Source organism: Haplochromis burtoni, unplaced genomic scaffold (genome assembly GCF_018398535.1).
Source record: "Haplochromis burtoni strain Fernald_Lab_line unplaced genomic scaffold, NCSU_Asbu1 Contig_13, whole genome shotgun sequence".
NCBI lineage: Eukaryota > Metazoa > Chordata > Actinopteri > Cichliformes > Cichlidae > Haplochromis > Haplochromis burtoni.
Window position 1 is genome coordinate 272,052 of NW_024582374.1, and position 15,827 is coordinate 287,878.

Here is a 15,827-nt window from a genome sequence, read left to right on the forward strand (position 1 = left end):
GAGTGGAAAAAAAGTTAGCTTGTTTATATTATGCTAACATAGCTGTGTCGCTAGCGGTCACGTAGCACATCATTATATACCAGCTAGCCCAACTTCAGTAACCCTACAAACGTCACTGCTGTTTAGTTTTCTGTCTTCATTTATGCTGGAAGTGATAGCAGAGCTGTACGTTTTAATTTGTTTCCAAAACCCCGCAGTCAAGACATGCTATATTGTATTTAGATAGAAGCTAGCGAGCTAACTTCTAACTCCGTTAAATGTCATAAATTTCGTTTTCATGGATGCCTGGATGGTAAACTCAATTGTTACACCTGGTAGAGCAGAACGCTGATCATTTTATTAAAGATGAAAGACTTTAGACAGTTTTTCAACTCTCAGTAATGCCATAGTGATGTTTGATATATGGACCTGCAGCGGAGTTTAGGCCCAGACACGGCTAGTGACGTCAGACTTAACGACCGGATAAGCAGCCGAAAATGCCTTTTAATTAATTAATCATTATTCAGACAATCAATCATTACTTCCTCTCAGTGCACAAAAATACAGCAGGAATTTTGGGAAACGGATACAGACATTTTACACCATTTGCATCATATATCATCAGAGTCTGTACAGTAGTGATCAACATGTACAGTCCATCCAGACTGTGACATCACCCATTGGTTACAGAGTCCTGCTATGAATCCTCAAGCTGAGTGATTTGACAGTTACCAGAGATCACAAGTGACAGATCTGATGGCAATGCTACACACTCATACGGCAGCAGACAAGGTAGCGCTAACACTGCTTTATCTCTGATTTGACTCTAGTAAGTAAAGTTTATTTATGAAGGGCTTCACAGACAAACAGTCACAAAGTGCTGTACACAGAAAGAGTAAACTAAATAAGAACTTTAGTGCCATAACAGCCAATAAAAAAACCAAAACAAATAAAAACATATTTTTTATTTAGAAACGTCATGTATTAATTGAGACTCAAATCTAGTGACTGAGACCCTAAAGTCATCTGGAAAATGTTTACTGAGGCCAGGGGGTAAAGGGAGCTCAACGTATTTTCTAACAGACGTTTATACTATTGGACTTCTTTTTGCAGCCACAGGAGTTACCCCCTGGTGCCCCCCCCCCCACCAGAACACAGCGCATTGTGTTCCGCCTCCTGATTGGCTGTTGACCATTGTCAATCAATCTCGTGCCTTGTCTCCTGTACAGTACAGAATGTGTTCAGCTTGTCAAATTTACGCAAATCTTCGATCGCTAGCAGTGCGGCTCTGAAGTGCTGTACTGTATGTTTGTAAGTTTACCCCCCAACAAACAAAACAATGTCAACGAAACGTCGTCACCTGCAGGTGCCTTTAGTTTCATTCTATAATACTGGACTTATTTTTCTACGAAGGTTTGAACTTCAAGAGAGTTTAAACAACGAGGGACTACTGTAATTTATATTCTCAATGATTGGCTGTTACAGTGTGAACTTTGCTTCAGGTGAAACACTAACCCATCTCTGCATGTTTTTTACCTGGCTGTCCTCGCTGCTGCTTAGTCATGTTCGATTCGTGAACGAATTGTTCAATACTCAAGAATCACTTTCACTTTAGTATAAATATATCTAACTTATAATTAAAATTGCCAGCTTCTTAACAGCCAGTTTCTTAACAAAAACAAACAAACAAAAACAACAACAAAAACATTTCTGCTCTGAACTGGAAGAAAAAACCCTGAGTAGAAGCTCACATCAAGACAACAGCTCCTCGGTTCACAGTAGCATCGCTCAGCTAATATCCTAACAGCACATTTGAGTTACTCACCCCCTCCCTTGCTATGCTGAATCTTAGCGTAAGCGAATCACTCACTCACTCACCCCCTCCCTCCTGGCTCACGTCTTCTTCTTCTTCTTGGTTGGCAACCAATGTTAAGACGCATTACCGCCCCCTGGCTCACAGCTCAGTGGTCATTTAGATGAGAAAATATATTTGACACATTTACGGAAAATACTAATAAAATAAAATAAAAATAAATAAATGTTCCCTTTCGAATTTTTTATTTGCTCTATAAAATAGTTGTTTTCTTTTACAATCATTCATCTTAGCAGTAGGATTTACATTAAAAGAGAAACAAATTAAGTTTGAGTGAAAATATAAATTTTTGCACTCTCTGATCAACTGACTCAGTGACTCAAATGACTCAGGAAATCCAATTCACTTTGGTGAGTGACCTATTAAAGCTCGATTCAGTAAAATGAATCGAATTTGCCCGTCACTACTGCTGCTGACCCACAGCTCCTCTCATACCTGCTTGCTGGCTTCATCTTTCACACTCGGAAACTACACCCGTCTTTTTAAACGGTCATTGGTGGAGATGAGATGTTGAGGTTCCACCTCAGCCCAGGTGATATGCCAGCTATATGCCATCTTAAATCGCTTGATTTGCCTTGAGCCATCATGAATGCTCAGTCTATATTTATAATTTACAAACTAGCTAGCCACATGTGCATCAACTACCAATTTGCTATCTGTGCTCTTAACATAGTAGTAACGACATGACTTACTATTTATCAGCACAAACCTATTACTGTAGAACGACACCGTTTTTGGTACAGTTAATTAAGGATAAATTGTACAGTTAAGTAAGGAACAGCCCTTCGTCATGTTTGAGTATAATTCCTGAACATAGCTCAACAGACACGTTAACAACTACTTATTTTACAGGCGGCGCGGGGTTTATGATCTCTACAGCACCTAGCCACCAGGGGGCAGTGTAGATATGTTGCCAGTGGCTCTGTTGTGCATTGTCATTAAACAAAACTGACAGCACATGAACTAGCAGGTACAATACCAGGAGCAGCAAAATGAAACGGGAACTTTGATTTTCTTTCTCTGTGCCTTTTGTTTTTATGTTGGTGAAATGAGAAAAGGTAGGAAAATGTTTCCTCACAAACTTAATATATAATAGGTATCATATACATTAAAAACCGTTGCTTATTAATGAGTTTTAACCAGGACAGCAAAGATTTTAACTTGCGAATCACCAACTAAATACTTACTGTGAATGGTATGCCCTTATTAACCTAATAATAATACCTGCCAATGGATTCTTATTAGTTTTGAAAAGGATTTAAACCAGTTCAATTTAAGTTTTTAAGAAAGAAAGGGGGTAATGTTCTTTAATTGCTCTTAATCTAAATCCCTTCCCAAGGTAAGGTTAAAAGAGTTAAGGTGGTCCAGATTCTGTTGCTGATTGGATTTATACTTTCATGATGTAAAATGAACAATGATCAGTGTAGTCTTCATAAAAACCTGCAGTGCATTTGTCACGGTACAGCATGTTTTACAGCCTTTTTTTTGTTAAAGGACTCAGACATTCAAAAGAATGCACAGCGATTTTACTCAGAATGGGATTTACACCTTTTCACCATGTAATGACTGAATCAGTCTCACAATGCCTTTTTTGGTTTGCAGGAGAACATGAATAAATTAAAGCTACACGTCCAGCACTTTTTGCCTTTCATTCCTGAAACACTGGCTAAAAGAAACCCTTTGATAGAAATAAGGAGGCCTCTCCATGTAATTACACTTGATCATGTTTGCATATGTCACTCCCACAGTCTCTGTCACGCTCCCTGATTTTGGATGCTCCTGGGAACCTCTTCCTAATCCACAAGTTCATGTTTCAGCCCCTTCCTTCTTTTTATTTTTTTTTCCAGAGGAGGGATGAATTGAAGAAGCAGAATCAGACATCCTGTCTGGTTTATCTGGAAGAGAGAGATAAGTGTGGATTCCGCCTCTTTCAGGGAACGCACATTAACCATGCCTCAGAGGGAGCGCTGGGTGTGGGGAAGGGTGGCGGGGGATAGAGGAGGTGTCTGTCTGCCGGGAGCACACAGCTTTCACTCACTGTGAAAACTGTGAAAATGTCCCCTTCACACCCTCGGCAGCTCAGGCCAAGCTCCGGTGCTATGTTAGTGGTGATAAAATGCCTCCATGCCACAGCCTAGTTGGAAGTGAGACGTGCAATGCTATCCAGAGGTGTTGGACTGACAAGTCTACAATGTGTTAACTTGTATCCTACAGTGACTTCTGACCCTGACCCTGTTACAAAAGTCTGCTGGAAACACCACGCTCAAGTTTGTGGTGGAGAAAAGCACAAAGAGCAAACAAAACTTCACCAGAAAAATGACAAAACCTCCGTTTATGCAACAAAAGAAACTATTTATTTGGGATACGCATTGCCAGTACAAATTAAGAGACCATAAAACCTACACCTTTCAGCTATTTTTCTCCACAGAAAACAAGTTTTGAATCGGAATTAAAAAGACAATAGTTTTCCATTTGATACCTTTTTACATACGCAGAGATCTTAAAAGTTAAAACCTGTCAAGAAAAAGGCTCCACGATTTCACTCTGAAATCCTTATAAAAAAGAAGTTAACATTCAAAACACTGCAGTACGTTATTTTATTGAAGAACAAAAAGACATGCAACAAATAAAACATTTCATGTTTTACAAATTGGTCATCTTTCTTTTCATGTCTCTTTTCCTTTTATATTCAAAAACTAAAAAGCATCATTACATGAAGCTTCGATAATATTTGACAGGCAATGTGAAAAGTAGAGTTAAGCCTTTTTTTGAGGGGTGCAAAAACAATCCTCGTGTTTGCCTTGCATGGCCGCCGCTGTCAGTTCACTCCAATGACTTCCAAAGACACGACTGAGGCAGGTTCTGTGCATCATTTCAATGGTGCTCGCCCCCTCGGCTGTAATACTGAGCAGGTGAGTCGAGAGGGGAGCCGCTCTGAGTCATTCAAATGAGTTTGTCTGTTGCCATCACGCCGTCGTAGATCTCAACGCCCAAGCTCTGAGACATCCATGATTTCATACGTGTGTAATAAATACTGTTAAAAAAATACCTGTGGTTTTCAGGCTGTTTGGGATCTCGGGACTGAATTTTCTCTCAGGGTTCAGTTCAGCTAAAATAAAAGCCAAAGAGAGGGCAATGTTAACGCTAACTTTTCACGTCACCTTTAATGGGACAGTAGCCATTTTGGACGCAGGGTTGTAACATGTGACATGAGTACAAAAGAATAAGAAGGATTTCACCGTAAATCCAACAGGAACTCAAAGAGGCTGCGTTAAAATAGCTACTGTCCAAATTCAAAGATGCAAAAAAAGAGTAAAGGCGCATATCTACATACTGTATATAGAGCATTCTTGGGCAATTCACACATAATGGTAGCATAAAAAGAAAAACAGTCAAAAGAATATCAAGTGAAACAAAAAAGATGACTTATTTGCAAAATGGAGACACATAAAAATATATCCAAACATCTTCTGGATTTGTGTGCCATCAGGGTATTTGTTTTCATTTGAATTTATATAAACACTACTGTATTCCAAGTGCATTTTTTTGGCTTTGGATACAGAGTACTGGAGCATAATGAGATGCTCACTAGCACTGCAGATACTAAAACCATTCAAAAACAGGAAAAAGAAAACCCTCGATAAAGCTGATCCCAATGAGGGGGATAAAATTCTGCCTTTTTTTGGTATCAAAGTATGTAAATGCTCATGAGGACTATTGTAATCATGTATACATTGTACTGTACATACGACAAAGGTCACAAATTTAATTTCACATTTCAGATTGGCATCATGTTCATGAGTGTAGTGTCATTTTAAACAAAGAAAAAAGTGAATAAGTGAGAATATAATTACTTTCGTAATAATTACTAACGTCAGACGTTCTCTCTGATGTTATCAGAGGTTACAAAACAGGTCAGGCAGATCAAGATGAACACACGCCGATTAGATTTGTGACTAAATCCTGAGGATTCAGTGAGACATTTTGAACAGAAAAAAAAAAAAGAATATTGCAGAGACATATCTATTACATTTTTTAGCATGTTCCAGTTTTACAAACTTTAATAGGAAACGATTATTTATTTTTATCAAATTTTGCACATTTTTATTGACTTTTCCAATTTATTTATTGGAAAAGAATAAGTTGAGCAAAACCAAAATTCTTCTGTTCTCAAAATGATTCATCTCGTGCTCAGACTTTTGGCACAAATGTGACTCCATACATGAATGAGAAAGGACATGCGATGTGTTCAATCCTGATGACCTGATACCTTAAAAACTGAATTACTGTTTGGTTACCAGCAGTATTTGGATCCGTTTGTCTCACTGTTAGATTTAAACAGTTTTTCTTTTTTTTCACATTTACAAATGCTCCCCTTTGACTTTAATCAGTAGATGTTATTGTGCTTTAATATATACGTCTTTGAGCTCAATTCCTTAATTTCTCGCTTTAAGATTGTAAAGTCTCTGCACTGTTGTACCGCGTGTTAGCTGAAACGTAGCTACTATGGCACAAAGCAATAAAAGGTCTTAAATGTCAGTGTCTGCTGTAGAAGTTCTGAATACAAACAATACAAACCGAGGCTGAATACTTGGATATCAGCTTACTAATATAAATGGACTAACATAATAATAATAATAATAATATGTCACAATGTATGGCATGAGAAATTTAAGGACATGAGACAACAATGTTTTCAAAATTCACCTCCAGAGCTGAACTTTGGCACCATAGGTAAAAAAAAGAAAAGTAATCTGGTATTGAAAACAGACGTGTAACGATAGGGCTCGATGTGGTGTGTGATAAATTTGTAAAAATACGAAACTTTGTAAAACCGAAGCCGTTTAAATTTTGTTTGCTATGTTATTATTTCGAATAGAGGTAGTGTGAAAGCATCTCAATTTACAAGATGTGGGCCAATACGCTGCTGTGAGCCTACTGTGTGAATATATACTGTAAAGAGAAATACAAAGAGGCAACATGGACATCAAGTGGAAACTGTACAAACTGTGTGGTGTGAATATGAGTCCCCTACGCAGGCTGCTAATGGTGCCGCGGTGGTCCAGATAGGAAAAGTGAACAGTTTTATCCGTAATGGTGAAAACGTCATCTCCAGACCCCGACTGTGCCGCGCCGTTTCCCATCCAGTCCCAAAAAAAGGGGGTCAGGGTATAAGTTTTGGAAGGGAGAGTTGTGGTGGATCGAGGAAAGTGGGAATCAAGAGGAAGCAGGTGGGTGGAGGATCAGTTGGAGGTATCGGAGTGAACGCTTCCAGGTCCTTCTGTAGGTGATGTCACTGATGAGGGGGTTGGAGCATCCTGCCAGCCGCCGTTTGCCTGGGAGTGGAAAAGAATCAGAGAGAACCAGAAGTGGGGCGTGAGTGTGTTGCTCTTCTGTTCATTACTCGATGCAGCTCAAACACACTGAGATAAAAAAACGAATAGAAGTCCTGAGGGCAAGATAGTGCACCAACGCTGGGATACTTTGAACTACGCAGTCAAACACAGCCTTAAGTCAAACTGCCTCCTGGATTGGAGGAAAAGCTAACACAGCTCACATTACAGCTAATAATTCAGAATAAGACTGACATAAAAAAAAATACTGCCATTTCCAGCTGAGCAGAAACAGAATTACCCCATCATACACTGCACACTCACTCATTTAAGCAATGACAACAATAAAGAGAGGAAAAGTCAACTTGTGCAAGATTTCGTCTTGAAATAAATTCCTGCTGCTGTCATTTTAAACAATATGAATATATGTAAATTGTATGGAAGGGCGTCTGAAACAAAACACGCACTAATTACGATGCTGACAGTAGGAATTAACATACAATAAGAACTCTGGAGGTCCTTTTCACCGCCACAGACAGGCCTGTTAAAGAGCATTTAGGGTGTTAATAGCGAATTTAAAACCATCAGAAAAATTGGAAATGGTCCTCGACAGCCTTTCATTTCACAGCTTGTAATGTGTAATCAAAAGTGGAGGGGTCAGATTGTATAATGTAATCACCCGCAGCAGTCATTATCCAGCAGGCTTTTTTGTATTAGACACAAGATTCACTAAAGTCTGTCTTGACATGTCTCTAAAACTGTTTTTTTTTTTTTTCGGGATACAGGTTGTTCCTGCATTTAATTAACAATGAAGTTAATCAAAAGCGTTGCCATTCGATATATATATATATATATATATATAATATAATATAATAATATTATATATTTATATTATAATATAATATATATATATACTATATATATATGTTTAATTAACAATGAAGTTATAAAAGCGTTGCCATTTTCGATATATATATATATATATATATATATATATATATATATATATATATATAACTTTTATGCAAAGACAAACCAAAAACCACTTATGATGTATTTTGTAAATTGTACATTACAACAAAAGTGCTTCTATGCCCTGAATTCTGCAAAATAAAGGCCAAAAGAGGTTGAGATACCTCAGTGGAAAAAATCTAGTTTTCTACAAAAGACAGCTTTGTCATAACTTACTATTATCTGCTAAAATATTATATCAAACTAAACTGTCGTGCATGGATTGGAGAAAAAACAGGCAAGTGAAGAGCAGAGATTCCTAATTTACCAGCCTTAGCAACATAAATCACAGGCAAACAGGCTGCCAGACAGATATCCTGCTCCTACATTATGCATTGCAGAGCTTCTTTACAGGGTATAAAAGTGAATAACACAGCATACTGTGGCAGTGTAAGATGTGGTAGAGCAAGCAGGCGTCCAAGGAGAACCGTATCTGTGAGGTCAAAGGACTGAGAAAGAACAGGGCCTGAATACGTTAGCGTCCTCTCAGGGTTAGCACAGCTAGCTGTGGGATGCGCTCGGAGCAGCCAGGAAGCCTATTTGAATACACATACATGTTTTTATACAGGAGACATTTCATCTGATTATCATATGGCCAGTGAGGCACGACGACGACAGCAGAGGAACCCAGCCGCGGCTGTGACCGTCCTCGTCCTCAGCGCGGCTCGCTGTCAGGGCCATTAGTGTGGCAGGAACATGATCTGAGCAATGCGCTTGGATTGCTGTCCCAAGTCCACACTCTGCTCTCCTTGTGTCTGTCTTATCGATTTTCCCCTTTACGACACGGCTTGTCGCTGTGAATTTCCCTACTGTTTGCCGCCGCCAGCTAGCAACCCCCACCCCACCCCTCATACCCCCACATCTAAACCCGAACTCTGCAGAAAAATAAGACAAACACGTCGGGGACAAACCCCTATGGCACATGAGGAGTCATTTCCAGGAGCGTGAGGTTTTATTTTTAGCGGGACGGTGCTGATGTCTCCTGTGGGGCATTAACGGGAGCTTCTGGCCTTGGGGCTGCTAATCACGGGTCAGGTGGTCAGAGGGAGCTGAAGTCCAGAGCAAAGAGGTGTCACCTGTTTGTGCGGCTCTCTCACGGCTGACCATACGTGGCTGCAGGTGCTACTCCAGGCCTGATTGAACATGACAGGCTCAGAAGGCGGCTCTGCATGTGTGTGGCCAGCACCACGCCTGCGTACGGTGGCTACCGTGCTGCCTGTGGCACGAGTGCTAGAGAAGCAATCAACTAGGTGACCATGGAGTGGAGACAAGTCCTACTAAGTGGCATTCTGAGCCCTATGGCTTTGAAATAATTGGTAGGGAGAGAAAGGAAAAACAAAGGGGAAAAAAAGGAAAGCTTACATTGATGCCCTGCGGACTGTACATCTGGTTGGCTGTGAGTCCTTCACTGTATCCGCCTGTCTGACTGATAACATGGCGAAGGGTATCCACCTGAAACATTCAGAAGGAGCAGACAAAGCAAGGTCAGAGTCAACACAAGAGAAGCACAAGAGAAAAGAGAGAGATGACAAGACAACAAGAGAGACAACAAGAGTACACTGCTGCAAGTATGTCCTTGGAGACAACAAAGTCCAAAACAAAAAGGGAATTCAGGATAAAGAGATGTTTGGTTTTTGCCAGCTGAAATCAAACTGTTTGTAGGATGAATACAGGATGACAAATCTTCTGCCCTTGAGACTGGGGTATTAATGACTCTTTTCCATCAAGGTAAAAGTAAGCAGCTGGGTGTTTTCTTTTGGAGGGGGTGTGCATGACAAGGGTAAAAAGGAAGTTTATTAGAAAATAAGTTGAACACATGCTCTTATGCCAGCAAGATTAACAATATTTAGATTAAGAAGATTCGTCAATAACAGCATGTGCCAGTCAAAGCAGAAATCATTAAAACATGACAAATAAAAGGTCCCCTATTAGTCCCACAAATGCTATCCAAGTCCCACTATAGAAAAAGGGTCTGAATCTTATTTTGTTAACAAGTAGTGTATGAGTACAAGTAAGTGCACAGAGGTAGAGGGCAATTAAGTCCCGCCCACATCAGGGGGGAAACAAGTTATTAGAAGCCTCCATGTGAGTTTCATCTGTTAGAAGAAAAAAATAAATAAAAAAAATTCCCAAAAGCACCAGGGTGATGGAAAACAGTACCAACAGGTATAACCCACATCAGTTTGACTATTTCAGGCAGGACTGTGCTTAATTATTATTAATGAGAGTCATTATTTGTTGTTAATAAGTCAAATATCAAAATGTCAGTTTTACACCTATATTTCTGTAAGTTAAAAGCTACTTGTTATGCATTTCCTTACTTTCTGCTTGTATTAAATATGGCAAACATTTCAGATGCTTTTCTAGTCTTGGCTCGGGATGTTCTCACTGAGAGGGGATACTCTTAATATGATCATAACGTGAACACAGAGGCTCCACCCACTGCTGTTCAGACCTATTTATAAAAGTGGCCAATCAGGAGGAAATTGCAAGGGAGGGAGCTAAACTGAATTGTTTCAGACAAAGCTTAAACTAAAAGGCTGCACAACTCCTAGCATAAGGTAAATACAGATGATGATGTTGTGGTTCATGCAAAGCTATTCTAAGAATAACAAAAAATGGAGTTTGAAATGAGAATAACAGTTGCATAACTTCCATTACAGTGGAATGTAGATGACTCAGAAAGCATAGTTGGTGATAAACTTAGTTGACTAAAAGATATCTAACCATAGCTTTGTAACTGCTAATTAAATACTGAATGCTAAAACACAAAAGTGTAGCATCAACTGAATCGTTTCCCCTCCAGTGGGCGTGGCTTTTTGAGGTTGAATCAATGCAGTCCATCTTGCTATCTTCCTTGGAATTGGCCTGTTTGGCTGTAGATGCACTGTCATATTTCTGCAGTTCTTTTAAGCTAATATAAATTAATTTAAGCATTATAAGATGACCGACTTCCTGATACTACGAGGGTGAAATTACCCTAGTTACTAGTTAATTCATCTAAAACCTGTGCATGACGAGTCTGGCGTTACAAAGATCAGTACTCGATCCGCCCCTGTATCACCTTCTGTTCTGCTTTGGGGCCCTACCTGCGACTGCACGTTGGCTCCCACCTGAGCCCCCTGGTACGAGTCCCCATTGAGAGACTGCACGCTCATGAACAAGTCCCCCGAGTTTGACATGTTAAAAGAGCCACCAGAACCTGAAAGGAGAGAGGGAGCAGTCGAATCACAGAGAGACAGAGAGCAAGCAAAGAGGAGCAAGTCAGCCCGTTCAGGAAGCAGCCTGGAGGAGCAGCATGCAGAGGGTTAGCTAGCAGCCGTGCAGGCTGTTAGACCAGGGGGGGTGAAGTGAGGACAGAGAAGTAGTGTATCAGGTATATGTTTTACCAGGTAATCTGTTTACATATTAGCAAAAAAGAATTAAGAAAGGAGCCCAGATTAATAAGAAATGCACTCAATTGCTGTCTCATCCAAGTAGCCTGGACTGCTTTCATTGAAAGACAAAACTATCTTTAGTGATGGTGACTTGTTGTTGTGTTTTTTTGGAGAATACAACATTTAAAAGACATTTTAAGAAGCCCGAAAAAGCCATTCTTCTTCTTAAGTCTGATATTTCATCAAAGGAAGACAGCAAATGATAAACATTTCCCAACAACACTGGACTGTAGAAAAAGATAAGTCTGGCATTCTTTCAAATTTTTACTACTTTATGCAATACATAAAGTGTATAAGCACACCTGTAAAGCATTAATATATGACCACACATGTACAGTGAGCATGGATGTGCTGGTGTCAACAGGAGGCAGAGGGTTTGTCTGCCTCTGGAGAAAATACCACAGAAGAAGAATGATATAACGCTTATGCAAAAAGTATGGGGAGAGATGTTTTTTATTTTGACTGATTAAGATGAGGGGGAGCTGTTACTACAATAAACATGTGGCTAGGGGGGGTCACGGTGACAGAAAACAGCCTGGGAATCATCACAAAGTAAACATGGCAACATATCAGAGTCTTAGTGTGGTACTAGGAGGATTATCCATCACCAGAGGGAGCCATAACAAGGGGAATAGAGGCTAATAAGATTTCAAGGTTCCAAGATGGCTGCCACGCCAGTCCCATTAAATGTGTGTCAAGTCTGCGAGTGATATTTAGGTAATTTAGGCACAAGCAGGGGGTCCTTTCGATCCACCCTCAGACCTAGGGGTTGCACATCTTTTGATGTTACTGGATTACTGCTCAACTCTGAAGCCGGTCAGTTTGAGGCCTAGGGCTACCTGGACTCCACATGCAGGAGTGTAGTTAAACTACCGGGAACAGCAGTCAACAGGTTTTTATATTTCTTCTCTTATTTCTATTTCATTTGTCATTTATCTGTTCAACGTTAATCCTGAATTAAGAACTACTTCTGCTGAGGAGGGATTTGGCAAAGATTTTTAAATCAGCTGCCTTTCCTGACACAGAACTTTTGAGTATTTGTCTTGTCGCAGTCTTGAATGGGATCTTTTACATGTCAGGCACATGTGTAAACCACTGCAATATGAATATATAAATTATATTTCTCCTGGCCTGAAGATCATCTTCACTATTCAGGCTAAAGCTCTATATATCTATCTAAACATGCGAGCTGAGCTTTAATGTTGTGGCTTAAAATGCAGAATTACGACTGCTAGACATTAAAGCAAACTAACGCTCTGTTTTCAATCTTAACGTTGTTATTTGGTAAAAACCAAACAATGTTTTTGTTAAGTGTTCCTAGGTCAAATTAATATCCACTACAAAAATTGCTATAAAAATTGATTACATAAATTAACTTTCATTCTTAACTAAAAATAAGTAATATCTCATAACAGCAGGGCATTGCAGTTTTTAATAAAGGCTACTAATTAAAACACGTAGTGTATTTAATTTTAAAAGCTTTATTTCACCTGTGGCTATTTACACATTTAGCAAAAAAAAAGAAAAAAATTGATTAAATATTAATGTCCTGTAAGACTTGAATCCTTCATTCTACTAATGAAAGAGGCAACTTTAACATTTTTCTATATATTTTAGGCAATTTAAGCAAGTGTGAATTGAAATTTATGTTGCAGGTATTTTTCATATGAACATGGTATAGGTGGTATATTAAAAAAACCCAAAGAAACTACAATGTGTGTATGAAAGGTAAAAAAAGGAATGTAGATGTGATGGTTTGATAGATAGAGGCAACGTTAACCCTAATTCTATATACTGGATAAGGCAGAAATGGACTTTTCTGGAAAACCTGAATAGTTTTGATGTATTTCGGTTGGAATGATAAGTTTTTTTCCTCTGATTGGCAGCACTTGGTAACAGTTGTATAAAAATATGAAGTACATTTTTTGATTGCCTAGGATTAGGTAATCGTGATGAGACGTCAGAGTTAATCATCTCTGTACACTAATGTGGCTCGACAAGAAAAGTAAGTGGGGTCAATTCACTGTTAGTCTTTTTTCCACTGTTATTCACCAAAAATAAGAAAAATGTAGAATACTACCAGACTTATCCTTAGAGTGTCAGCAGAGGCCGTGATAAATACAGAGTTTAATAAGCATACATGAAGAACAGGATTAATTGAGACCCAGACAAGAGGACAGTGAGATTATGGAGACTTGGCACGGGGTTCAGGTCGTCTAATCGGACATATTTTTGTACTAGGGGGGTAATTAGAGTCGTGAAGGGGAAATGTTTAATTTGTTCAGCAGTAACGATGGTGCTTTGTCAGGTTTTAGGCATGTTCTGTGTATAACTGAGTTTGCCTGACAGATCTACTTTTTGCTCCTTTACAAATTACCAGCATCAGCAATGAAAAAACTCTAAAATTGACTAAGTTGTAGTACACAGAGGAGGCACATATCTAATAGCTGAGCAGAGCCAGGGACTTCCTGTCTCACCTGCAGAGTTTGGAGTTGAGGGTGAATTTGCTTGGCTTCCATGTGAGGATGCATTAGCCGCATTCACGGCAGTTCTCGCAGCGTACATGTTGGCTTCTTCTTGGAACTTACCAATGTTTTTCTTGTATCTGATTCTTTTATTCCCGAACCAGTTGGAAACCTGAGCAGACAAACAAAAGAATATAGTTTAATTGTCACGACATATTACCACACAGAGGCTCTCAGAAAAACCATGGCAGTGTTTAGCTTGCATGGCCTTAATGGCATGCAAAACACTGCAGAGAGCCTCTGTCAGAGGTATGGGCTTCACAGACTGGTGCTGTGAATCTGCATTAGTGCCAGAATGGAATGATTGCCAATAACAGTCTCATTATGTCACCATGACTGCAGCTATCATCAGAACTCACGCAAGCACCAATCAGTCAACATCCGCTAACACCCATTACGGCTAATGGACTCCCAGATGAAGCCGGGGGGGTAATCCCAGCGCTAATGATAAACAACATTAAAATGAAAACCAAATCAATCCTGCAAAGTTTCCAATGCACAGAGTAGGTAAACATTCTCCTTTATTATGGCCAAGAAACGGAAACTCTACAAATCATTCGGCTACCGAGCTGCTTCCACAATCAGGCCCAGCTGCACCCTCCAATCATTCCTTAGAAATTAATGAAACCAATTGAGAAAACAATCCATTCCCAAATGATGGATTCAAAACACAAACTGCTGTTTACCTTGGTGTTGTCATTGCTTTCCGTATTATCAACTCTCACAGGAGTGAAACAACCTGAGTGCTGGAATGCAAAGATGTTTTAGTCTTCGCACTCGCCATGAGACAGATGTTGGTTAAGTTACCGTTAGATTTAATCATCAAATGCCTCAAATGATCCCAGCGCTGAATTTCACAAGCTGAAAGCAGCTGCTGATTAATCAATTAGTTGCTTTCTCGAAGATGTTCGATTAGAAACTTCAGTCTATTTTATTTTCACTTCGTTTACCCCCCAAAAAATACGTGCACAAAGTATGCTGGATTTCTCACCATTTGTGTCACACTTTGTAAAAGTACTTGGACTGTATTTAGAATTTATGTTGCAAGTGGTGCATGTGATCCACTATAAGATTAGATCAATAAGAACTATGACAGCTGAGTTGTGCTTAGCTTGCATTACTTCAATAGGAACACTGTGTCACTGGTCAAAAATAGCTTTTGTCTGGTTTGATTTACGAGATTACAGACTCATGACAAGGCGTATTTATACTTTAAGTCCTTTGTTGTCTCAATGAAAGGCACTGCTAAAAGATTAGAGACGCTGTCTGTACTCATGACAGTCACAAAACATATTATTAGGTTACTTGCCAAGACGCTCTGCGCCAGCTTCATATTAAAACTCGTCTTTGTCCTGCTACTCTGTGTACGGCAGTGTTCCTACAGGTGCTGTGAGGTGGCGGTGATCTGCGGTGTACCTGGGCCACTGTGATGGCGCACTTCTTTGCCAGCTCTTCTTTAGCCTCCTCGCTGGGGTAGGGGTTACTGAGGTGCGAGTAGAAATATTCATTCAGGATCTCTGTCGCCTGCTTGTTGAAGTTTCGTCTTTTTCGTCTGCAAAGAGAACAGTGAAGGTTCAAACGGGGATAAAATTAAGTTTAGAGCAACGATAACAACATGGAACTGGTAAGAAACGCTGGGGAACTATCATTACAGAGAGAAGTCATAAGC

The 15,827-nt window shown here is 39.6% G+C and overlaps 1 protein-coding gene across 3 annotated transcripts in view; it reads right to left on the reverse strand.

Moving 5' to 3' along the window:
- Positions 1 to 3,858: 3,858 nt before the first annotated feature.
- The window catches only part of LOC102300167 (pre-B-cell leukemia transcription factor 1), a 66,350-nt gene continuing 54,381 nt past the window's right edge, over positions 3,859 to 15,827 (reverse strand). Inside the window, exons 5-9 of one of the 3 annotated variants that reach the window (XM_005919841.3) lie at positions 15,575 to 15,710; positions 14,222 to 14,270; positions 11,286 to 11,398; positions 9,559 to 9,648; positions 3,859 to 7,188 (exon numbers count right to left, since the gene is read on the reverse strand). In XM_005919841.3, the coding sequence (XP_005919903.1) occupies positions 7,096 to 7,188; positions 9,559 to 9,648; positions 11,286 to 11,398; positions 14,222 to 14,270; positions 15,575 to 15,710 (481 nt within the window). In that variant the 3' untranslated portion in view covers positions 3,859 to 7,095. Of the gene's footprint in view, positions 7,189 to 9,558; positions 9,649 to 11,285; positions 11,399 to 14,110; positions 14,271 to 15,574; positions 15,711 to 15,827 lie in introns of all 3 variants that reach the window. The other 2 variants (XM_005919840.3, XM_005919842.3) reach the window with 2 other exon arrangements.